Source organism: Somniosus microcephalus, chromosome 10, assembly GCF_052327205.1.
Source record: "Somniosus microcephalus isolate GS21.2 chromosome 10, FLI_Smic_1.0, whole genome shotgun sequence".
NCBI classification, from domain to species: Eukaryota; Metazoa; Chordata; class Chondrichthyes; order Squaliformes; family Somniosidae; genus Somniosus; species Somniosus microcephalus.
This window is the reverse complement of record NC_140996.1, coordinates 22647125-22673165: the sequence shown is the minus strand read 5'-3', so window position 1 is coordinate 22673165 and position 26041 is coordinate 22647125. Positions and strand designations below refer to the sequence as shown.

Below are 26041 nucleotides of genomic sequence, written 5' to 3'. Positions count from 1 at the left end.
AATTTCCCAAAGATTGACGGGCAGAAAAAATTAAAAATATTACGTGTTTAAATTACTCACCTTTCTAATTTTTTCCCCAAAAATATAGCTGGACCAGAGTTGGTCTAATGTCAACTCTGCAAACAATTCAGATTGGAGAATGAACTTTATCTATCCAGGTGCAGACACTTAAGAATGCAATCAGCTGCATTTTAAATGTTACTGCATGTAAAAGTTAATGTTTAATTAAGCTGATACAGTTGCAGGAACAAAAACAATGAAAGAATAATTTAAAATGATGAATGTGCTAATGGTTTGTAAACTCATGGGTCACAAGAGAACATTTGGCTGCAGTTTTCTTCAAGCTTTAGAAGTATGTTTTGAATCTTAAAATCATAGAATCATAACAGCACAGAAGGAGGCCATTCGGCCCATCGAGTCTGCGCCGGCTCTTTCGAAAAACAGTCGAGTTAGTCCCACTCGCCCGCTCTTTCCCATAGTGTGTTTTTTTTTAGTGCATTTATATAGCACCTTTCACGACCACTGGACATCCCAAAGTGCTTCACAGGCAATGAAGTACTTTTGAAGTGTAGTCACTGTTGTAATGTAGGAAACGCAGCAGCCAATTTGCGCACAGCACAGCAAGCTCCCACAAATGTGATAACGAGCAGATAATCTGTTTTTGTTATGTTGGTTGTGGGATAAATATTGGCCAGGACACCGGGGATAACTCCCCTGCTCTTCTTCGAAATAGCGCCATGGGATCTTTTACGTCCACCTGAGAGAGCAGACGGGGCTTCCATTTAACGGCTCATCCAAAAGACGACACCTAGCAGTGTCAGCCTAGATTTCTGCGCTCAAGTCTCTGGAGCGGGACTTAAACCCACAACCTTCTGACTCAGAGGCGAGTGTGCTACCCACTGAGCCACTGGCTGACACTGAAAGCCACTGAAATTTGAACAAAATTAAGGCGTTGTTTATTAAATATTTTGTTTGTGCTTTTTTACTTTTAAAATTGCCCAACATCTGGAATGAGACAGAGCAAGCAAGAGCAAGAAAGCTTGAATGAGGGTAACACAAGAAAGCGAGTGGGGAACAGGAACAGACACACATGGAGACATAAAGGGGGGAAAATTGGGTTGATTTGTGCCTCTCTTTAGCGCCCCCGAGGTGCGCTAATGGGGTGCCAATCCCCTAGCACCCAGGCGCGGTGCCACTAACGCCTCCCGCAAAATTCAGTGGGAGTGTAGTGGCGGCAGTAGCCGGTAGCGCCCCACAGCGCTGGCGATGATGTAATCACCGCGCGCAGCATCCCGGCCGCAAACTTCCCTTGCGCCCCCTGACCTATCGCCGCACGATATGTGCGACAGGATCGGGGGCAGTTTGGCAGCGATGGCGGCGCAAGTTAAAGGGCAGGTGTCGGGCGGCCATTTTTATTTTGGCCGACTGCCAGCACCTGCCCCCTTTCGCTTTTGTATGCGGGGTGCCGGCCGCGATCGCTCAGCCCAGCACTCCACTTGAGCGCCGGGATGTTTTCCCGGCAGCCCGCTCCCCAGTGGTCCAGCAGGGTCCCGGTGTGCGCAGCGCTTGGCCCCTCCCCTTTAATCAGAGGAGGCGGCCTGCAACGACACGGCGCTACGGCACGAAATTCATTAGCGCCCCAACCAGGAGGTGGAGCACTTTCCCGCCGTGCCCCACCTCCTGCTTGGGATGCTACTACTAAACTTACGGCGTGGGGGCGCTAACTTTTTCAGGACGCTAAAATTAATGTCCCAGTGACGTTAGCGCCCCAAAATGGGCCCCACAATTTCCCCCCCCCAAGAGATTTAAAAATAAAAAAAACGATTCCTGTTTTGACTGAACTCAAATTTGTTAAATTAATTATGTGACAGATGGTATTAGGAAACCCCAAGCATGTAACTGTGCCCCACTTACACTAAAACATCAACTATTTCACACCTTCTGAAACCACTTCAGAATTTCTGGTGGCTTTATTGTTGTGCTTCGGGTCATGAATGGGTATCTATGAGGGAAGGTTGCAAGACAAGGAAATGTATGATCATCGTCCTAGTGTTCAATATGGCTAAAAGATTATTTAAAGAAACCAGCCTGAAACTTCGGGTTTAGCCACAATGTTCAGTAGTTATACGTGCTGCTCATTTACCCGCTCCCCCTCTTCCATCCCGAAGGAAAACACCTTTAAAAACTTGTATAAAAACATACATAAATGCATTAAAACCCACTATTTATCCAGCCCATCCATTGTATAATTGTCAATGAGAAAATTATGCCTGACCTCTGACAGAACCAGAATTTATTTTGCAAATTGTGAAGAGGAAAAAAAATGACACAGGTTATAAAATGAGTTCTCTCGGTGTGGATTTGCTATTTTGTGGAACAACCCAAATTAGCTCTGCACAATAATCACAGGCACATATGTAGCGGGTGTGATTAACACATAAGTGCTAGAGGAGCCCCTGCCTGATACTGGATACACACCGCTTACTACAAGAGTTACAAAAACACTGGTCCCGGCTGATGCCAAACGAGCACGTCTGCCCTTCTGCATCGCTCCCCCATTCAGCTTTGAGGGGAAAGGAAAGAATGAAGTGCAATGGGGAAAAGTACGGTCAACCCTCAGAAGAAAATCTGAATTTTGGTAAACTTGCTGGTTTAGTCTTGAATGGAATGCAACACTGTACAGCAAGCAGAGAAGAAGGAAGAATTGCAAAGTGGATCAATATTTGGTGGGCAAACATTTGAATGCCGCTTATACCGTTGCCTCAGTACGATTTATTACCACTGTGCCAATTAAATTAGTTTCTCCCTGTTGCTTCTAAGTCATCAGCCAATCATTTTTTCACATGATTGTGTGAATGACCTTTAGCCAAATCTGTTTGTCACTTGAAAATCAATCTCCAGCTGCAGTGTTTATTCATGACATATTACACACAGAATTCTAACAGTAATCCTGGCAGGTGAAAGATAGATATCCCCTTTGCTTAATTCACACCAAACAAAATTAAATTTATCCCTGATAATCTTATTTTATAAAGTACGGAGACTGTTCTTCCATAACGTTCCTATTCCTTCAAAGTCTAACCAACTGCTACCATCTCTTAGTCCTTCATTGAGCAACAGTCTTAGCCTCTCAGACCTTCTTTGACCTCAACTGAAACCCTCACATCTCAGTCATTGCTAAACTTACTTTCCTGCTGCTCCTCAACATCTATTGCCTCTCTACGAAGCCCAAGTCTATCCAAAAGTGGCCCAGAAATTCGGGTCTCCACGGGTGAGTACGCACGGGGTACTCACCCGTAGGCCCAATGGAAGTGCCGGTTTCGCGCATGCACTGCGCATGTGCGGGAAACCGGCACTTCCATTCCCCTGAAAGAAGGGGTTAAGAGGTGGAACACGTGTGCCGGAGAGGCAGCACGTGCGCATTGAACTTACGTTTTTTTTCCGGGAGGGTAAGTCTCCAGGAGTTACACATGTAAAAAGCAGGCGCAAGGCCTGCTTTTAACAAGGTAAGTGGTGAATTAATTAAAATTAAAACATTTTTTCCACAGGTTTATTATTTTTAAATACTTTAAAGAAAGCTAAGTTTATTTTTAGAAAATGTAATTAATTTTTTCAAAAATTTAAATTATTGTTTAAAATAGTTATTCTATATAATTTATAGTTATTTTAAAAATGTGTTTTTTAAAAAATGTATTTGAAGATTTAGTGATGTTTTGGGGCTTATAGTATTTATAGGTTTGACAGCTCTTCCTGTCAAACTTATGAATGAAGCATTCCCTGCTACCATTGGTACTCCATGGCCCACATGATCCCAGGGGACGCTTTGAACTAACTGCGCTCCTGGGATACGCAAGCACTGCGCGCCGGCAGTTGGAGGAGGCCCAGGATCGGAATCCCACGCGGGCCCACAGCTTAACGGCCGGCGGGCTAGGTAAGTGCAGGTCGGAGGCTTGCACCCGCGGGAAGCCTCCGACCTGAATTTCTGGGCCAATATGTTTCTTTTATTCAGATTCTCAAAGCCAGCTCCTGGCATTAATTAATGCTATAAAATCAGTTTCCCATCGCCCAGTGACATACTTGTAAACCCATTTACCTGGGTCTTTAAGTCTGCTGCTGAGCTACAGAAAATCGATTGAACATAAATGCCAGGAACTAGCTCGTGGGTACAGCGCTCCCAGAATCGGTTAAAATAATAGCGTAATAGCAGCTCAAGACTTCAAAAAATGTTGATATTGTAGTGTATGTAACCGTTCCACCTTTAAGAGAACTATTGTATGTAACCATTCCACCTTTAAGAGAACTATTTTAAGAGTTGCACTACTTTATCTTGGCTGCTGTATACTGTAATACCGGCGGTGACCACACCGGTATATAAGTGCTGTGTAATGATTTATTGGGCAGTTCCACCCTGACCTTCAACTAGTAAAGACCTGTTAAAGTTTACTCTTGTGGTCTGTGTAGTAATTCGCAATATAACACACAGACTTAACAGTGGCGATGAGTACGATCTTACCCTGCGGCAGAGATTATCCAAGGCAGTTAACAGTCGTCGAGAAGAGGCATCCGCCCTCATCATTCTGCTGAGAAAAGACTCGGGTCTGCAGAGCAACGGAAGAATTCTAACACGAAGCCTTCCATCAGCAACAGGCAGGATCATCCCTTCTATCACGGTGGTGGGTAAGCCGATTAGCGACGAGCAGCAAGTCGGCCACGTTGGCTGTGAAATAGGGGAGGGAAGATCGGAGGCTATAAGGGCGGATAACTCGACCACGGCCAGGGAAAAGAGCCGGACAGAAGTCGGGGCCAGAGGCGCTGAGACTGGGGCAGCGTAAGGCACAGAAGCCGCGGTGAATGCAAACGCAGCCGGTGTGAGAGACCGCAGCGAATGCAAACGCAGCCGGTGTGAGAGACCGGGCTTGCAAGCGGGCTGGGAGACGCAACAGCGTCGAGAGCAAGCTCGACCGCGACCGGTGAAAAAGGCCGGGCAGCTACCGAGGCCGCGAGGCGCAGCGACCGGGACAGCGAAAGGCGCGGGAGAAAAAAAAAAACCGCGGAGAACTCAGCCACAGCCAGGGGGGGGAAGGACCGGACTGCAAGAGGGGCTGGGAGGCACGATTGAAAACCGCTGGGGAGGGCGAACGCAGCAATACGGCAATTGCCGTTACAGCCAGCGGGAGAGACAGAGCCCGAGCGAGCGGGAGAGACAGAGCCGAGCAAGCGGGAGAGACAGAGCCCGAGCGAGCGAAAGAGACCGAGCGAGCGAGGGAGACCGAGCGAGGGAGACCGAGACCGAGCCCGAGACCGAGCGAGGGAGACCGAGCGAGCGAGGGAGAACGAGACCGAGCAAGCGAGGGAGAACGAGACCGAGCGAGCGAGGGAGAACGAGACCGAGCGAGGGAGACCGAGCGAGGGAGACCGAGACCGAGCGAGCGGGAGTGACAAGAGACAGCCCGCGGGGGGAGAAAGGCAAGCACGGGAAACCGCCATTTTCGGAGGCGGGGAAGAAGACAAGCGCGGGAAACCGCCATTTTCGGAGGCGGGGAAGAAGACAAGCGCGGGAAACCGCCATTTTTGAAAAAAAAAGTTAAAGAAAAATTTCGTTGTTGTTTCTCAAAAAGATTGCGAGGATGCCTAAGCGTAGTAACATCAACGATTTCGATCCCGATGTGGAAGATTGGGCCACGTATGTAGAACGCATAGAGATATATTGTAAGGCAAATAAGATATCAAATGATGATAAAGCACTAACCTTACTAAACTCAATGGGTGCGAAGACATACGGGCTATTGAAGCATCTTCTATCACCAGCTAAACCGGCGGATCAGACTTTCGCTAATATTGTTGCTGTCCTGAAGGATCATTTGAACCCCACACCGCTGATGTTAGCGGAACGATTTAAATTTTATGCGAGAACGCAACTGAAAGAGGAAAGCAACGCGGAGTACTTAATTGAACTGCGTAAGCTAGCGAAATACTGTCAGTTTGGGGAAAGTCTGACAGAGGCACTGAGAGACAAATTCGTGTGTGGATTGTCGAAAGAAGGAACACAAAAGCGGCTACTTGAAGAGAATGATCTTACACTTGATAAGGCTGTCTCTATTGCAGCATCGCACGAAGCCGCAGCGAGAGGCACGGCGGAAATGCAGCTGAAGGCAGCGGTACTCGGCGTAGATCAAATGGCTTTGGGTACAACGAAATGCTATCGTTGTGGTAAGACGACACACGACCAGAACCAATGCTGGTTTAAAAACCAGGAATGTAGAAAATGTGGCAAGCTTGGTCACATAGCTAAAGTATGCCAGTCAGGAAAGAAGACCAGCAACAAAAAGTCACCGCAGGAAAAGTGCAGAAAGGTACATAAGGTGGCTGAGAAGAGTTCGGATGAACAGAATTCGGATTCAGACTCCAACAGCCAGGAACTGGGTAGTCTGAGAATTCACAATGTGAGTAAGGAAGCTGACCGACAAACTATCGGGGTCACACTGCAGATAGCAGGAGTCCACGTGAAGATGGACTTGGACACCGGATCGGCGTTGACGGTCATGAATAAGCAAGATTACAAAAAGTTATTCACACATATTCCCTTACGGGATACGGAGATAGTATTAAAGACATACACGGGGCAAAGAGTATACCCCATCGGGAAGATAAAAGTCAAGGTGAGACACAAGGGCAAAGAACACCAAGGAATGGACTTATATGTACTACCTGAGGGAGGTCCACCACTTCTGGGACGGGAGTGGATCAGGAAAATAAATATGGACTGGCACTCCCTAAAAGCAATGACGGTAGATTCCGGAAAAAGAAAAGATGTCAAACCTGAACGATTGTCCAGAATATTGGATGAGGGCATACGCAGCAGTGACAGTGACAAAGCAGAGAGTGAGAACTCGGTGAAGACAATCAGCTCAGACTCTGGAACTGATGATGGTAAGACCAGCTCATGTGAAAAAGACAAGTCTAAAATGGACTTGCAGTCTAATGATGGAAAAACAAAGGAGTGCATAAATGCTTCAGAAGAGAACAAAGTATCAGAACAGAATTCCACTGAACAACAACCACATAGTGTGACAGAGAATTCTGAGTCTGTCCAGTCTACAGACATGCACATTTCTGAGGAACACCGGGCTCGAACTCAACTCCATTTCAAACTACAACAGCAATTAGAACAAATGATTCGCCGTTTTGAGCAGGAGATGAATGCAAAGAAAAAGTTCTTTGACACAGAGTTGGAAAATCTGGGAAGACAGCAGAAGCAGCTGATTGAGAAAATGAATCAGGAACACACAAACCGTCTGCGCGATGAGGCCAAACGAATCAAAGCTGAGCAAGAAAGGGAATATGTCCAATTCATCGATCAGTTGAAAGCTAAGAAGAAAGAGCACCCTTTTGTGAGCAGTGTCAGCAGTAATAAGCCACTCAGGGAATTGGTGGCAGAGGCAAAAACTGAAGATGCTGCAGAGATCAAGTTTGTTGCTGAAAGCGCTACTTCCAGAGCTTTGCTTCGAATTAAAGAATTGCCAGTTAAAATTGTGAAACCCTTGAGAGAGAAGATTGACATGGAGAAACATCGTGTCATTTTCGAATGCAAGGTTTCCAGGCCAAATGCTGCTGTCAAGTGGTATTACAAAGACAAAGAGATTCATCCCAGTAATAAATATGAGATTGTGAGTGAAGATGTGTACAGGAAGCTCGTTATTAATAATGTCGCTTTTGAAGATGAAGGCAACTACATGTGCGACGCCATAGATGACCAAAGCACAGCAAAGTTATATGTAGAAGAGCAATCAATTGCCATCATTAAACCCATATGTGATGTGGAAGTGTCAGAGCCAAGTGACGCCATTCTTGAGTGTGAGCTTTCAGTTGCTGACGTGAAGTCTCCAAAATGGATACTAAATGGTGAAATTCTTCATGCTTCTGAAGATGTGGACATTGAGCATCGTGGCACTATTCATCGTCTCACTCTGAAAAAAACAACTTGTAAGATGACCGGCTTGCTGCAGTTTATTGCAGGGAAATCAAAATCTGAGGCAAGGCTGACTATTAAAGAGCCTCCGTCAAAGGTAGTCAAAGAACTACAGAACATTACAGTGGAAGAGAAGCATTCTGCTACCTTGAGCTGTGAGTTTACACCTACTCCCAAGATGGTCAGATGGTACAAAGACCAGAGCTTAATCGAATCTTCTGACCGTTACAAATTTAAACAAAATAAGAATGTGATAGAACTTACCATTACAAATCTCACACCCAAAGACTCTGGTGAATATAGCTGCAAATCAAGTAATGCACAGACCACAGCCACACTCACAGTTGAAGCTCCAAAAAATAGAAATAATAAACCATTTGGAGGACGTAGATACTGAGGAGGACAGCAATCTAGTATATCCATGTGAGTTGTCCCATGATGATGAAGATGATGACTCATCTGAACCATTATCACCCCTACCAGGTCACGCACGCGGTCCCTCTGAACTGAGCCAAACCAGTCTGGAAGTAGGAAAACTTCCCAAGGTACTCGAGCCTTTAGAAGTCAGCAAGGCTGGTTCTGAAGTTACGAAAGTTCAAGCTGTTAAGTCCAGTGAAGGACTATTAGATGAGTCACCCCAGCAACAAGAACCTACTACACCACCGAGAACTACTACACCACCGAGGCGTTATCCGGACCGAGTCAGGAAGCGCAGGAGGCGCCTCCGCAGAGACTGAATCTGTGAACTGTTTTCCGCAGAGACTGAATCTGTGAACTGTTTTCCGCAGAGACTGAATCTGTGAACTGTTTTTACATGAAGTTGTGTGTATATGTTATGATGTTATGTTTAATGGGGAATATATATACTGTAAGCTAAAAAGGGAGGATTGTAGTGTATGTAACCGTTCCACCTTTAAGAGAACTATTGTATGTAACCGTTCCACCTTTAAGAGAACTATTTTAAGAGTTGCACTACTTTATCTTGGCTGCTGTATACTGTAATACCGGCGGTGACCACACCGGTATATAAGTGCTGTGTAATGATTTATTGGGCAGTTCCGCCCTGACCTTCAACTAGTAAAGACCTGTTAAAGTTTACTCTTGTGGTCTGTGTAGTAATTCGCAATATAACACACAGGCCTAGAAATTCAGTAGCGTTCGCCAGCCGTTAACGCCTTAAGAGGGGTAGATTTCCAGCGCTAGGCACTTAGCGCCCGGGCGCAGTCCGAACTGCGCCTACGCCCAACTTCAGTTGACATTTAGCGCTGGCGCAAAGTGTTTGCGCCCGCTCAGCTGCGCGCGCAGCTTATGACGTCATTTCGTCGTGCAACGCTGTTTGTGCGCCCCAAACCGGAAATTCAGTGGCGCCCGCCCAATGTGGGCGTGGCGCTGTTAAGAACTGTGAACTGGAACGCAGCAGAGGCCCTGCGGGCCTCGGGGAGCGCTAATTAAAGGGCACTTAGACTGAACTATAAAGGCCAGCCATTTTGCTGCCATGACTTTAGTGCTTTGGATTTCTGGACAGAGACCAAGGAACAGACCTTACTGATTTGGGACAACATAGGAGAGGTATTTTTGGCTTCTGGCCAGAGCTTGGAAATTGTGATTTCACTGTTTGCAAGTTTATTATGGGGGCTGCATGGGGTTCCAACCCTCAGTTCCAGCATTATGTGCCAAGGGCTCGCAGACGCTGTGTGAGAGGGCCAGCCATGCCTAGACGCAGAGGGGCCATCAGGCGTCGGCAACGTAGGCCTTACCCACTCAGGGAATACCGGCAGCAGGTGTCCTATCTCACCATGACTGCCGCGCATTGTGTTAAGAGGCTGCGTTTCAGAAGGGAGGTGGTTGCAGAGATCTGCCAGCTGCTTCACAGAGATCTGCGTCCACAGCTGATGTGCAGGACGTCTCTGTCGGTGAAAGTGAAGGTCACGGTGGCTCTGAACTTTTATGCAAGCGGCTCCTTCCAAGCCGCTGCTGGGGACATAGCGAACATCTCCCAGTTCGCCGTGCATCGCTGCATCCGGCAGGTCACCAATGCCCTTTTCGCAAGGAGACACCAATTCATCTCCTTCCCCATGACCCTAGAGAGGCGGGAGCAGCGTGCAGTCGGATTTGCCAGGATCGCCGACTTCCCCATGGTGCAGGGCGCCATTGACTGCACGCATGTGGCTATGCGGGCACCTATCGACAATGCCAAGGATTACCGCAACCAGAAGGGCTACCATTCCCTCAATGTACAGCTGGTGTGTGACCACAGGCAGCGCATCCTAGCTGTCAATGCCCGCTTTCCAGGAAGCAGCCACGATGCATTTATCCTGCGCCAGACTACTGTGGCTGACATGTTCCAGGCACAGCCTCCACCAAGGGGATGGCTTATTGGGGACAAGGGCTACCCTTTGTGTACATGGCTCATGACCCCGCTCCGCGCGCCCAGGACCCCTGCGGAGGAGGCATACAACGAAAGCCATCAAGCCACAAGGAACATCATAGAGCAAACCATTGGCGTCCTCAAGCAACGGTTCCGCTGCCTGGATCGTTCCGGCGGATCTCTACAGTATTCGCCGGATAGAGTCTCCCAGTTCGTCGTCGTTTGCTGCATGCTGCACAACCTGGCTATCCGCAGGACTCAGGCACTGCCACCTCGCGTTGGACCACCACCTCAGGAGGACGAGCAGGAGGACCATGAGGAGGAGGAGGAGTACCAGCCCAGGAGGGAGCCACAAGGTCCAAGGGCCGTCCGCCGGCGGCTTATTGAACGACACTTCTAGGCCCCCTGTCAGGGAATGGCTTGTGGCAATGAACGCACCTGAATGCAGCCGCTCCGCAAGCCCTCAGCCGGTTAACGCAACAACCACTTGAAACATGACACCTGGACAAGCTGAATAAATAAAAAGCTTTATTTAACAAACTCAGGGCCATTCCCACAAGAAACAGAAAAACAGACAAGACCCCCAAAAAACAGTCAAAAACATATCTCACTCCCACAACCTGGGGAGGAATAAGAAAAATTGTCCTTCCAATTGGCCTTCATCCTCGGCCTTACCAAAATAAGCCCCCCCCCCCTCCAGAACACAAACACCCCCATATAAAAAAACATTTGCCTTCATCTTCGGCCGTACCAAAATAAGCCCCCCCCCCCTCCAGAACACAAACACCCCCATATAAAAAAAACAGTTGGCAACACACTCTACTTGGTGTGCCGAGAGGGCGAGTCCTTGTGCAGGCTTCTCCGGCCCCTGCCCGACCTGTTGCTCCGCCTCAACCTGGGCCCTGTGGGTGTTGCAAGGCTGGGGGAAGGCTCCTGAGGGGCACAATGCGTGACGGCAGATGCCCTTGGGGGTCGGCCTAGACGAGGTCCGGCCCTGGAGGGGCCGGCTGCTGACTGCTGCAGCTGTGGCTGGCCAGCATCAGTCTCTCCAGCAGCTCGTCGCACCTTGGCTGGGGGAGTGGCAGTGGCAGCTGCAGCAATGGGGGCAAGCTGGCTGATGCCAGGCGCTCGCTGGTCGCCAGAGACACTGGCACTCGGCCGGCCTGGCACTGCAGCAAGTGCAGCAATCTGGTGAAGGCCAGACCGCTGTGCTGCAGCAGGGCGGCGGGTGCCCTGGCGATGCTTCCGTGACACAGCGAGTGTGGCAGAAGTGAGTGCGCGAACTGCCCTGGTCTGTGCCCGCATCAGATCAGCCAGTGTCTGGACGGTACCACTCATGAACTCGCGACTCGCGTCCTGTGCTGCCACGAGTTGCTCGACACCCCTGGCCTGTGCTGCCGCGAGTTGCTCGACACCCCTGGCCTGTGAGTCTCCGAAATTGGCCACACTATGAGCCAGGGACTCAATGGCCTGAGGCAACTGTCCCACAACCCCCATGAACTCGTTGTGGCGCCGCTCCGAGGCCGCGGACATTTCATCAAGGAGGCGCACCTCCTGGGCGAGGACCATCTCCGGACTGGAGGGCGGACTCTCCCTCTGGGGAGAAGGCCGCCGAGCTGCCCGACCCTTCCCGCGTGCCTGGACGCCACTGGGCCCAGCAACTGCCCTCCCCTGCAACACTTCCCCCCTCTGGGGAGAAGGCAGCCGTGCTGCCCGACCCTTCCCGCGTGCCTGGACGCCACTGGGCCCAGGAGCTACACCCCCCTGCAACACTTCCCCCTGGCTCTCCTCCAGGCAAGACGTGTCCCCTCCATTGCCATCCCCTGGCGCGGATGAGGGTTCCCCCGATGTGCCGCCTTCCTCTTGGTCCTCGTCGTCCTCCTCTTCCGAGGGACTGGCACTCTCAGCTTCAGGGACCTCCTCCTCACCAGCTGAAAGCAGGAAGGCACAAGAGTAGCTTTAGAGTGAGGACAGGGCGTCAGCGAGGGAGGCATGAGTAGTGCCATTATGCGCATTGGTGGGACAGTGGCAAAGGATGTAGATCTGAAGCGCAAGGGGAACCAGAGAGGTCCAAACGGTCATGTCCTTACCATTGGGTCCCAGCACAGGGTCGGCATCTCCAATAGCAACGGGGCCAGTCACCCGGCCACGCACGAGTCGAGCCACGCTCTCCTCCAGCTGACTGAGCTGCTGGAACTGGGGACGGCCTCCCCCGGTGACAGTCTGGCTCTTCAAATTCCGCGCCAGCTTGGCCTACAAGAGAAAGGACGGCCTCTAAGTACAGTGTGATGCCCTGTTGTTGTGTGCACTGCCTCCCATGGTCGAATAGCTTGGCCAGTGTGTTAAGTGCAGAGAGTGCTATTGATGATCATGCCAGTGCCATAGCTGCGGGAGGAGGGCTGGCCATTAGGCCTTTGAGGTCCCTTTGCCCATAATGTGAGGTGCACATGCAAGGATGAGGAGGACACTGGAAAGGGTACTCACCCTGACCAACCGACTGAGGTCGTTGAACTTCTTGCGGCATTGGTCAGCAGTCCTGGGGACATCGCTGTTGGCTGACACCCTCAGGGCGATTTCCCTCCAGGCTCTCCTGTACTGCCTCCTGGGAGCCTTCTTGCCACTGTCCGGGCACAAGATCTCTCTGTTCTTTTCCAACCCCCTAAGCAGCACCCTCAAAGCATGCTCTGAGAAGTGCTGCGCTCGTTCACGGGCCTTCTGCATGGCTTCAGGCGCTATTTGGGTCCACCAGCAGTGTTCAGGCCTAGCTGCAGGGCTCCACTATCCAGGGCGTGGCTGCAGACAAAGTCGACCCTTCCCCCTTTAAGAGCTGGCCGGCGTCAGGGTGTCTGCTGTCAATCAAAACATGACCGCACCTGCGCTGCGCCCGGCCTCGGCGTTATCAGTCCGCACCGCCGGCTTAGCGCCTAAAGATAGGAGTGCAACGCCAGTTTCAGCGCTCGCCCAAACTCCTTGGTCAAAGCTACTGAATTTCGGCGAAGTGGCCTCCACTTTCCGGCGGGCGCTAACTTTAGCGCCCGCCCGACTTTACCGCCCCAAAAGTGGCTATACTGAATTTCTAGGCCACAGACTTAACAGATATCTAGAAAGGCTCGAACACACTCTTGGACAAGATGTAAGCAAAAGCTAATTTCTTGATTGACAACCTCTCACATCTAGTTTCCAATCTCTTTCCCGGTTATCTTTCTTAACTTTCTTCATTTGTCAATGCTCCTTGAGCTGGTGATCCTCTGAACTGCCCTCTGTTCTTTCTTAGCTCCAATTACACCATGTTATACCTCTCTTCCTGCTCCCTACATCCTATGGTGTAAAAATAAAGAATCATCACAGTCTCTTATTTCAACTTATTCTTTCTTGGGACCTCAAAATGATGAAATAGTTTACCTGTCTCAATCTTTACTTCCACCTACACTTTTAAAGCTTAGACACCTGGGTCTCGATTTTGTTACTGGGGCGGGCTGGGGTCGTGTAATCCGCTTTTCGTGTTAGCCACCCGATTCTAAATCGATGTGGGAGAATGAAGCGATTTTAACTTAAGTGGGCAATTGAGTTCCAGCGTGTGGGAACCCATGGCCCAATTAATTTTTTCAGTCTGAAACTCGCCTCCGATGAAGTCATCATTGCTGCTGCATTTAAGGTCTGCAACAAGCCTTGCTTCTTCTGCAGACTGCCAACCTTTTGGCCTTTGCAGTGAGAGGCACCTGGAGGCAGAATGATCAGCCAGAGACCTAGGTCTGCTCCCAGGTTTGACGACGTTGCCCTGCAAGCTTTAGTGGAGGGAGCAAGAGCACATAAAGAGGTGCTCTTCCTTTCTTCAGGGGGGAAGAAGCCTCCCCAGCAGACCAAGGCTGTGTGGACCCAGGTGGCCCAGGAGGTCAACTCTTTGTCGATAACCCGCAGAACCTGGCTTCAGTGCAGGAAGAGATTTCATGACCTTCTGCGCACTGGAAAAGTGAGTATGACTTTCCCATCACCCCCAATCTGATCCCCATTGCCTCTCCTCACCAGCACTCAGCTTTAGCAATCTCTTCCTCCACATCCCATTTGACACTGACATCCATGCACCCTTACCCATTCCCTCTCTCTCTATGGTCACATTCACCTAACTATTCGACTATGCAGCCCTCACACTCCCTATCACTGTGATGCTATGGAAACAACTGACAACACACAGGGAGGGCCCTTGGTCTTGCCACCTCACTCCATCTTTGTCTCCTTCTAAGCATCTATGTTATGGATTCTCTACACGCACTCCTTCATTCTCACTCAAACTCCACTTGTCTCCCTCATTGCAGGAAAAGAGAGCTCACAATAAGAGGGAAATAGTGAGGACAGGAGGAGGGCCACCCTCAGTAGCCCAGCTCACGCCCTGGGAGGAGGCGGTCCTGGAGATCGTGGGAGTGAAGGACGATGCGAAAGTGGGGGACGGACAGATGGGTGCATCACAGCAAGCTGGTGACAGAATAGTTTTCCATCTCTCTCAATGACATTGCATGAGTCACTGATAATGATTTTGAAGCTCTAACAGATGGACTTATGATCATCTGCAATATGCAATGTGCATGTAACCTTGGCATCACATCTCTAACTCTTTCCTTTACTCCCCCACAGGACCATCGACAGCACCCGTCCCCACTAGCCAGGAGGAAGTGTCTGAACATCCAGACTCCTCAGAGGAAGCTGCAACCTCTGAGGGCGCAGCGTCAGCAGAATTCAGCACACCCAGCACCAGCGCAGACACTCACACCTTGGTGGGACCTTCGCGAGATAGAGTAGTGTTGTCACCTGGTGTATCACAGCTCACAAGTGAGCATCAGCAGATTGTGGAGACAGGGACAGCAGTGGAGAGTCCTAGTCGGAGGGCGCAGGACGCTGCCAGCTCGGCTCAGCAGCATGTCGACCCTCTGCCTCTGGCTCCATCCACAAGATCAGCGGTGCTGGAACTCCAGGAACAGGTGCAGGAGTCTCTGGCAGGTTTTGACTCCAGGATCGCTGCAAGTGTGGAGCGAATGGAGGAGTCCATTGCGAACATGAGCAGAGCCTTTGTGGAGTCATTGGCGCATGAACGCATCACCATGGAAAGGATGGCAACCTCCATGGAGGTGATAAGTCGCCAGAGTGCAGAAAACATGGTGAGTGTTCTGAATAGAATGACATCTCTGGAGGAGCAATGGTCATCTATTGAACAGAGAAACCAGACATTCATGGAAGTCCTTCTGAGTAGGACTGCCAGTGAAGATACGGGTCCCCATGGCCCCCCTGATGTGCAGCAAGGTGCTCTCAAGCCACTTGCAAGCGCTGAGGGGGACCTGACCCATGAGAGGGAAGTTGGTGGCAGACATCAAGGAAGTGGGGGCTCCTCTCCAAGCGCTCCTACTTCCATGCCACTGCAGAGCCCTCGGTCAGAGCCCCACCAGAGTCCACACCCAACTGAGATCGGCGTCTCAACCCCTGCACAGCCGCAGGAGCAGCAGACTGTTGGCGAGCCCTCACAAGTTTGCAACCCCAGAGGACGCCTGCCAAAGGTGTCGAGACAGGAGCAGCAAGAAAGTGAGCAAGGGGCCTCCACATCTGCTGAAGCCACAGGGGAAGCACCATGTAGGAGCACGCGTAAGAGAGATACTGCACAAATAGTCACAAGGGTAGTCACTTGGGTGAAATTTGATGTTTAATGTTAAAAAGCCATCAGATGGTTACTGTAAATAAAAAATCTGATGGCTACTACTGCAGTTGTGGCGTGTGTTATTTCGCTAATGGGACTTCCACATTGAGGGCTTAGGATTACTTGGTACAGTATATGCCTCAGTTGAGGAAGCACTCAATGAAGGTGGTGAGAGGGGCTTCCCAGGAGGTCACACTGGGGATGGGTGTCAGGCTCTAAACTTCCACAGCTGTGGTTATGCCTTCTAAAAGTTCCCCCAGACCTGAGACAACAAAGTCATGCCACCTGCAAATGATGGCTGATCAAATCTCCAGTTTAATGGTGGAGCTGCAGCTAATAGTCAGCAATCCAATTGTGCTCCCGCCAGGTTTCACCGTCGTGTTTCAGAGCTGGCATGCTTCACGTGGGTAAAGGGTTAAAATCACCAAGGCCTTTCAAAATGGGATAATAGAGGCAATTTAGTGCTTGTTAAGGGCCTTAAGGGCCTATTGGAGGCAGGACGGAGACAGGAGCAATAAACATGATTTCTTGAAAATTGCTTGGAGGCGGGATGGAGGCGGGGTTGGGCCCGCCCACCACTTTTTGCAATTTTAACACCCCACACGCCTCCATTCCCGCCTCCGCGGCCCTGTGAAATTCGAGCCACTAATCTCTAATTCCTGATTTATCTTGTAATCTTTGCGCACTTATCCTTCACTTCTGGGTTCTCTAAGAACATTTAAAGTCCAGGAAAAAACACAGTACGGGATTTTTTTATTTTTGAAGAACTGGAATAGAATTGCTCTATGACACATGTGGTTGGATCATTAGCCGACCAACTCTGACTAGGTCACATTAAAAAAGAAACTTACATTTCTATAGCGCCTTTCACAACCACCGGACATCCCAAAGTGCTTTACAGCCAATGAAGTACTTTTTGAAGTGTAGCCACTGTTGTAATGTAAGAAACACAGCCACCAATTTGCGCACAGCAAGCTCCCACAATCAGCAATGTGATAATGACCAGATAATCTGTTTTAGTGATACTGATTGAGAGAGCAGATGGGGCCTCGGTTTAACATCTCATCTGCACCTCCGACAGTGCAGCACTCCCTCAGCACTGCACTGGAGTGTCAGCCTAGAATTCTGTGCTCAAGTCCCTGGAGTGGGACTGTGAACCCACAACCTTCTGACTCAGAGGCGAGGGTGCTGCCCACTGAGCCACAGCTGACACTAAGCAGAAATTGTTATCCTTACAACAACATCTTGCATTTATATAGCGCCTTTAACGTAGTAAAACATTCCAAGGTGCTTCACAGGAACGTTAGCAGACAATATTTGACACCGAGCCACATAAGGATAAATTAGGGCAGGTGACCAAAAGCTTGATGAAAGAGGTAGGTTTTAAGGAGCGTCTTAAAGGAGGAGAGAGAGGTAGAGAGGCGGAGATGTGTAGGGAGGGAATTCCAGAGCTTAGGGCCGACAATGGTGGGGCGATGGAAATCGGGGATGCACAAGAAACCAGGATTGGAGGAACACAGAGATCTCAGAGGGTGGCAGGGGTGGAGGAGGTTACAGAGTTAGGGAGGGGCGGACCATGCAGGGATTTGAACACCAGGACGAGAATTTTTAATTCTCACAAACACTAATCTTAACTATACTCCTGGCCTACAATGAACTTTGTTAAATTATCTTTGAGGACCAGACTATAATTGTTTCTAGCAGTCAGCATCCGGAATTGGAAAGTGTCAGACCCCCAATCAGCACAACTACTGAAAGCCCACCATGGCTGGTTTCCACCCTAAATACCCATAATCACATATCTGGAACTTCAAATGTTAGGAGAAAATTTTAAAGTAATATATTTTTTAAACCCCTTCTCTCTTCTTCACCCCCCCCACATCCTCCACCCCCCCCCCCCCCCGCCCCCCACACACACAATATATTTGTCAATTAGGACACTTATTTCCAACATCATTAATTTGGAGAGGTCAATTTCAAATTCACAATCTGTGCGTTCATGCCAATAAAGGCTCTTAACTTTTCAGTTCCTCATAAATTCTGGAATGAAAAACTGGTAATGGCAACATGAGACAAAAATTATGTAATCCCAAAACTGAACTCTGAACCTTTGAACAGGTTTGTAACATACGGGAGAAAACTGTATCTTATTGTTAAGTTTCTAAATGCACAGTCAGAAGTTACAAGGTTGACCGTGAGACATGCACCTGCACAATTAAAAGCTATATTAAAAACCGAGTGTATGAGCAAGTTTTGCACTGAGCAAGTCTCAAGCAACAATTAGATTGCACAATCCATAACATTGTTGAAAACTGGTGGCTTTTCCCAACAAAGCAGGCATGTTAGTGACATTCACTGGGAGGGTTAAAGCAAACCTGATGTGGCTGAAAACATGCAGCTTAGTGCTGTCACAAGGATTTCAGTTAATTAATGGTGGGGCATGTAAAGTTTTCATACTGCATCCACTTGGAACTGTTAAAAAAAACTTAGCAGTTCAATTGCAGATTGTATCGGTACTAACACAACACTAGGGTGAAGTACTGGTGATATTGATTGCTCTCTCAGGTGGACGTCAAAGATCCTATGGCAGTATTTCGAAGACGAGCAGGGGAGTTATCCCTGGTGTTTTGGCCAATATTGATCCCTCAATCAATATCACCTTTCTTTCACTTTAGTGAAATCAATTTGAGGTGATGAATTAACAGTGTCATACAACCTTACTGCACATTGATTTCAGTGCACCTTTTCTGAAATGACATTGGTATCAATACATTTAACATGTCCAGTAACAACACTAGGCATGCTTAACACAGGTACACATCTTTAATAGGAGTCTACCATACACATGAACTTTTGGCAGCTTGCTAATCTAGCCCATTCCATTTGTTTGGGATAGGATTCTACAGAGTCATCTGAAACTGGTACCAGGAATTAGCAGCCACCTCCAGCATACCAGAAACATTTCACTGCACTCTCACAACAGCAACCTAATCCAGCTGCTTCTTATTCCTTTACTTGTTTTGCTCTGATCTTTTGAACCACTTGAATACGAATACGAATTGCAGAGAGGATGTTTCCCCTCGTGGGGAAAATCTAGAACTCGGGGGCACAGTCTCAGAATAAAGGGTCGCCCTTTTAGAACTGAGATGAGGAGGAATTTCTTCTCTAAGAGGGTCATAAATCTGTGGAATTCTCTGCCCCAGAGAGCTGCGGAGGCTGGATCATAAATACATTTAAGGTGGAGATAGACAGATTTTTGCAAGATAAGGGAGTGGAGGGTTATGGGGAGCGGGCGGGGAAGTGGCTTTGAGCCCAAGATCAGCCATGATCTTATTGAATGGCGGAGCAGGCTCGAGGGGCCAAATGGCCTATTCCTGCTCCTATTTCTTATGTTCTTATGTAAACTTTAAAATGAGAGAGCCTTAATCTTAAAATGTTTCATGCAAACACATCCATATTGCTTGGCACTTTTAGTAACCAATTACAACATATTGAAAGAATTAAGTATAAGGATTATGATGTGCAGGCTACCATTTGAAGTGAAACAGCACACTTAATTACTTAGGGAGAGCACTAAGTTTAAAAAAATATATATTCCATTAAAGTAATACATATAAAGGCTTTACCATACCTTTATGGTATACAGGGGAAATAAAGTTCTACATTCCTTATGAGTTCAAAAAAAGTTGAAGTAAAACTTAAACTGCAAGGCAGTTGTTCAAATATTTTTCAAAACAGATCAAAATATCTGAAATAGAAAACACTATTGGGTAATGGCCTGACACACAGATCAACACAGCCGGCGGGTAGTGGGTTTTCACAGTCATCAGGAAAACATTCATCAAGCACAGTGCCGTTGAAGATACGAATGCTACATTCCCCCTTCATCTGTAAAAACCTCTGCATAATGCCAAATATTTTTTAGCAATAACCCCCCCCCCTCCACCCCCCACACACACCCGCCAAAGAAAATCAGCTGACTAATGGAAAATCTGATCAATGACTGCACTCAAACAACTATGCAGTGAATTCGGATTCTATCAACCCCTTGAAAAATGTTACAAAGTTTGGTGCTGGCCACACGTTTAGAGTTTTCTGATTATAGATCTTCCAGCTGTCGTTGGCATATTTTGGGTAGTGTGGCTCAGGGAGAGTTTCAAAGTGCTGGGAAGTTTTTTCTGGTCTCAATGACTCGCTGTGTGGGCGAGGAGAGGGTCAGATGCTACATGGCAAGTGCTAAACCAGCTGCAGCATTCTCAGCCAGCAACCAAAAAAAAATTAATAATTCAAATAAAAAACACATCCTCACCCTCGCCTGGTACACACTGCACATTGTATAGTCTGGGGGGAGATGGGGAACACGTTGCCCCTCTCCACACACATCCCATCACTTTAACCCACTGCAACACTACCATTTGGCTCAGTTGGTAGCACCCTCGCCTTTTGAGTCAGGAACGGTTGTGGGTTCAAGTCCCACTCCCGAGATAATGAGCACATAAAGCTTGGCTGACACTCCAGTGCAGTGCTGAGGGAGTGCTGCACTGTCGGAGGTGCCGTCTTTTGGATGAGACGTTAAACCAAGGCCCCCGTCTGCTCTCTCAGGTGGATGTAAAAGATCCCATGGCGCTATTTCTTAGAGGAGCCATGGGAGTTGTCCCCGGTGTCCTGGCCAATATCCCTCAACCAACATCACTAAAACAGGTTCACAGAAATCACAGAAACCCCACAGTGCAGATAGAGGCCATTTCGGCCCATCGAGCCTGCACCGACACATATCCCACCCGATCCCCGTAACCCCTACACCAACACATATCCCACCCTATCCCCACGTATTTAATCCCCCTAACACTAAGGGTCAATTTATCATAGCCAATCAACCTAACCCGCACATCTTTGGACTGTGGGAGGAAACCAGAGCACCCGGAGGAAACCCACGCAAACACGGGGAGAATGTGCAAACTCCACACAGTCACCAGAGGCCGGATTTGAACCCGGGTCCCTGGTGCTGTGAGGCAACAGTGCTAACCACTATGCCACCGTGCTGCCACATTGTTGTTTGTGGGAGCTTGCTGTGCCCAAATTGGCTGCCGCGTTTCCTACATTACAACAGTGACTACACTTGAAAAAGTACTTCATTGGCTGTAAAGCGCTTTGGGTTGCCCTGACGTTTGGAACTCGCTACCACAGGGAGTGGTTGAAGCGAATATTATAGATGCAGTTAAGGGGAGGCTGGACAAGCGTATGAGGGAAAAGGGAATAGAGGGTTACTCTGATAGATTTAGATGAGGAAAGACGGGAGGAGGCTCGAGTGGAGCATAAACGCCAGCATGGACTGGTCGGACCGAATGGCCTGTCTCTGTGCCGTATATCCTATGAGGTCACGAAAGGCGCTATAGAAATGCATGTCTTTCTTTACCTGTTTACATGAAGGAGCCACTCCCGCCTGTTGACCTGTAACTGGGAGGCAGTGGAGATGCAATCGTGGGGTTGCCTATCCAACCATACTGTCTATCTTCAAATCAATGCACTACCAGCTAAACGATGCAAACTCTGCTTCCTTTACAATTCCAGTGCAAGAAACAAAAACAACAACAACCCCTTCCAGTTTAACGTGCTTTTTAACTCAGGACACGGTGGAAGTCAGTGCCGAGAGGCTGCAACTCACAACTGGCTCCATCCCCCGGAAGAAATGGGGTCCGGTTTGAAGTCTGATGCCAACTTGGGAGACCCCGAGATCCCCACAGCAGCGGGCACTGGCTGCTCACCGCAGTCTGCCCACACTATCATTAACAAGGCAGTGCCTGCGAGAATCACCGTGGCTCTCACACTGAAAGATGAATGGGCGGGAGAGGCTTTCCCCCACCAAGTGTGGCGGGGTTTTTTTCCCCCCACCCCCTTCTTAAAAACGTTTTAGGGACTTCGGTAACTTAATAAGTTTGAAGCCATAGGAATTTGAATTAGGAAAACGGAAGAAAAAATCTTGGGAGATCAGAAAGTGTTCCATTCCAGCACTTCCTGAAAAAGAATCCCAACTTTTACAAACACACGTTTATTCTCAAGCGAGGGTAAAAACAAGCTAAGAAACTTCTGCGCTGGGATAGGTGGGTGGGGAAAGTTTTACACAAAGTTGTTTCCCAAATGGCTGGAAGGGCAGGTTGGGTTTCCAAGAACTTTTTAAAAAGGAAAAAAAGTTGGGTTTTTTTTCCTTCTCTCTCTCTCTGGGGTTTCTCTGAGGAAGCCACGAATGTTGTCAGGTAACCCTGCCTCCCCTGGAGCCGTACCTGGGCCAGATCGTCCGCCTGGCTCTCCGCCGCCAGCATCCTCGGTGCACTCTTCATGCGCTCGAACATCGCCGCCTGCTCCTCGCCGACAAGACTCACCGGCTTGAGTTGAGTGAAGACCGGCTCCTCCGGGAGGCTGCCCCCGCCCAAAGCGCCCCTGAGTACGCTGCTGGCCATCTGCTCCGCACACAGGGCTGTGAGGATGAGTGTGAGTGTATGTGTGTGTGTGTGTGAAGAGTGAGTCAGGTTCAGTCTCAGCAACCAAGAAACCTTTGCCGTTGCGGCCGATCAGCATCTGTCGCGCCCCCTTCACTCGCGCCCCAGCGAGCGAATGCCGAGTGTCCAAACACATTCTGGCACTTTTGACACTCTTTTCCCTTCCACTGCTGGAGTCCAGGCTCGGCGTGATTGGCACTCGAGTCCGCCAATCATTAGCCCCTACCCGTCCGAGTGATCTGCCAAGTCGCCAATCGGCGAAGGGCGCCAGAGGGGCGGGCTCTGAGAGAAATTTGAGGTGTCAAGTTACATATTGCAGCAGGTACATGATCAGATAAGATTCAAAAAGAAAAGACTTGCATTTATATAGCACCTTTTCACGTCCACCGGATGTCCCAAAGCGTTTTAGAGCCAATAACAAAGAAAGACTTGCATTTCTATAGCACCTTTCACATCCACCTGAACTCCCAAAGCGCTTTACAGCCAATGAAGTACTTTTTGAAGTGTAGTGCTACCCACTGAGCCATGGCTGACACTGTCAATGATGTACTTTTGAAGCGTAGTCACTGTTGTAATGTGGGAAACGCGGCAGCCAACTTGTGCACAGCAAGCTCCCACAAATAGCAGTGCGATAATGACCAAAAAATCTGTTTTAGTGATGTTGGTTGAGGGATGCATATTGGCCAGGACGCCAGGGATAACTCCCCTGCTCTTCTTCGAAATAGTGCCATGGGATCTTTTATGTCCACCCGAGACGGGGCCTCGGTTTAACATCTCATCTGAAAGGCGGCACCTCCAACAGTGCAGCGCTCCCTCAGCACTGCACTGGAGTGTCAGCCTAGATTGTGTGCTCAAGTCTCTGGAGTGGTCAACCTTCTGACTCAGAAGCAAGTGTGCTACCACCTGAGCCACAGCTGATGAAATAAGATTCAATCTGGCACTTAAGTACCTGTTGCAGATACAGGAAGAAATCATGATTTTGAACACCTCTATCAAATCTCCTCTCAACCTTCTCAGCTCTAAAGAGAACAACCCCAGCTTCTCCAGTCTATCCACGTAACTGAAGACCCTCATCCCTGGAACCATTCTTCTAGATCTTTTCTGCACCCTCTCTAAGGAACTTCACATCCTTCCTAAAGTGCGGTGCCCAGAATTGGACACAATACTCCAGTTGAGGTCGAACCAGTGTTTTATTAAGGTTCATGTACTCCATGCCTCTATTTATGAAGCCCAGGATCCCATATGCTTTTTTAACTGTTTTCTCAACCTGCCCTGCCACCTTCAACGATTTGTGCACATATAACCCCAGGTCTCTCTGTTCATGCACCCGCTTTAGAATTGTACCCTTTCATTTTTATTGCCTCTCCTCGTTCTTCCTACCAAAATGTATCATTTCGCACTTTTCTGCATTAAATTTAATCTGCCACGTATCCGCCCATTCCGCCCGTCTGTTTATGTCCTCTTGAAGTCTATCACTATTCTCCTCACTGTTCACTACTCTTCCAAGTTTTATGTCAACTGCAAATTTTGAAATAGTGCTCTGTACACCCAAGTCCAAGTCATTAATATATATCACAAAAAGCAATGGTCCTATTACTGACCCCTGGGGAATACCACTGTATACCACCCTCCAGTCCGATAAACAGCCGTTCACCACTACTCTCTGTTTCCTGTCACTTAGCCAATTTCGTATACATGCTGCCACTGTCCCTTTTATTCCATGGGCTTCAACTTTGCTGGCAAGCATATTATAAGCCTATTGAACTATACTTTTACCTTGGTAACAAGAAAAACTGTACATCAGGGCTTCCAAACTTATTTGTCTTTGAATAGAAGGGTACCATAAAGCCTTGGAGGTCACATTATAAGCTGTAAGTTTATGTCTCCATTAATTGGCATACAGCTCAAGTTACTGAAATGAATAGATTTTGTGCCCCGATTTAGGATTTAGCCACCAAATGAGGCAACAGCACTAGGAAAAGCCCTTTACAAACCTCCAGGCCCCCCAAATTTAAAGAGGACAAACCAGGAAATAATATAGGGTCAGCTGAGCTTCGAGGACCTGATGAGGTCCACAAAATCAGTTTGGACATCCTACTCTACATCTTATAGATGAACACAAGTTGGATTGTTTCAAGGATGCGACATCTGAGGGAATCCCATGATGTTGATAAACCTCTTACACTTTAACTTAACCCCTGCACTCGCTGACTTACATCAGCTCCCGGACCGACAGCGCCACGATTTAAAAATTCTCATCCTTGTTTTACAAATCCCTCCACGGCCCTCACCCTCTCCTTATCTCTGTAATCTCCTCCAGCCCTACAATCCTTCGAGAACTCTGCGCTCCTCCAATTCTGGCCGCATGAACATCCCCGATTTCCATCGCTCCACCATTGGCGGCCGCGCCTTCAGCTGCCTAGGCCCTAAGCTCTGGAATTCCCTCCCTAAACCTCCCCGGATCTCTCTCTCTCTCTCTCTCTCTCTCTCCTCCTTTAAGATGCTCCTTAAAACCTACCTCATTGACCAACTGTCCTAATGTGGCTCGGCGTTAAATTTTGTTTGAAACGCTCCTGTGAAGCGTCTTGGAACATTTTGCTACATTAAAGGTGCTATATAAATGCAAATTGTTGTTGTAAATTCACTGCTATATTACTGTCTTTTAACACACTCCAGGTAATGAGCAACCCTACGCAACATATAAAGGTTCATTCTTAGATTTTTTTTTAAACAAACCGACAAGTTAATATTCTGTTTAAAAAGATGGTAAATTCCCATACTTACAGCGTATAAACAGAAGTGATATTGCACATCTTTTATGCTGCAGTGCTATTGTACTAAGTGGATTATTCTAGATGGCTAGTACATTTTACTTCATAAACCATTAAAGGCAATAGCATATCTTGCATGCATCATTATGTGTTTTTAAAAAGTTATGATTGTACATCCTGCTATAAAGTTTGTTTTGACTTGGAACCTCCACTACTGTCTGCAATAGTCTGCTATAATTGGCAGGGATGATTTACGTTGATATTATGGTCTGTCAGGTGCCACTGATCGGGCCTGGTAAATGTGATCACATTGCCCAAAGACAACAGCTCTCAACATCATGGCAATGCATTGAACTATAGGACACACAGGTTCGACAGAAGAATTATTTTTTTAAATTCCGCACAAATCAAAGGAATCTCTTTGAAAAAAATAACAGGCTTATATTTATATTGTGTCGCATTATGACTTAAACATTTCAAAGTGTTTCATATGCATTGAATTTGAAGTACAGTTACTCTGGCTTATGTAGGCAAATGCAGCAGCTATTTTGGGTCTCACAACATCCCACAAATAACAATCAGATAAATGACCAACTAACCAGTTATTGATGGAATTGGCTGAGAGAGGAATGTTAGCCAGGACACAGGGAGAATTCCATGCTGTTTGAGTGATGCCATGGAATCTTTAGCGTTCACATAAATCATCGGAACAGGCAGATGAGGCTTTGGTTTAATATCCCATCTGAAGAGTGGCTC

At 48.2% G+C, this 26041-nt stretch overlaps 1 protein-coding gene across 3 annotated transcripts in view; it reads right to left on the bottom strand.

Moving 5' to 3' along the window:
* Positions 1-22665, bottom strand: part of LOC147111463 (Krueppel-like factor 5) — a 72832-nt gene extending 50167 nt beyond the window's left edge. The window contains exon 1 of one of the 3 annotated variants that reach the window (XM_085998485.1): positions 22299-22665. In XM_085998485.1, coding sequence (XP_085854611.1) covers positions 22299-22475 — 177 coding nt within the window. In that variant the 5' untranslated portion in view covers positions 22476-22665. The remainder of the gene's footprint in view (positions 1-22298) is intronic. The other 2 variants (XM_085998486.1, XM_085998487.1) reach the window with 2 other exon arrangements.
* Positions 22666-26041: the final 3376 nt, after the last annotated feature.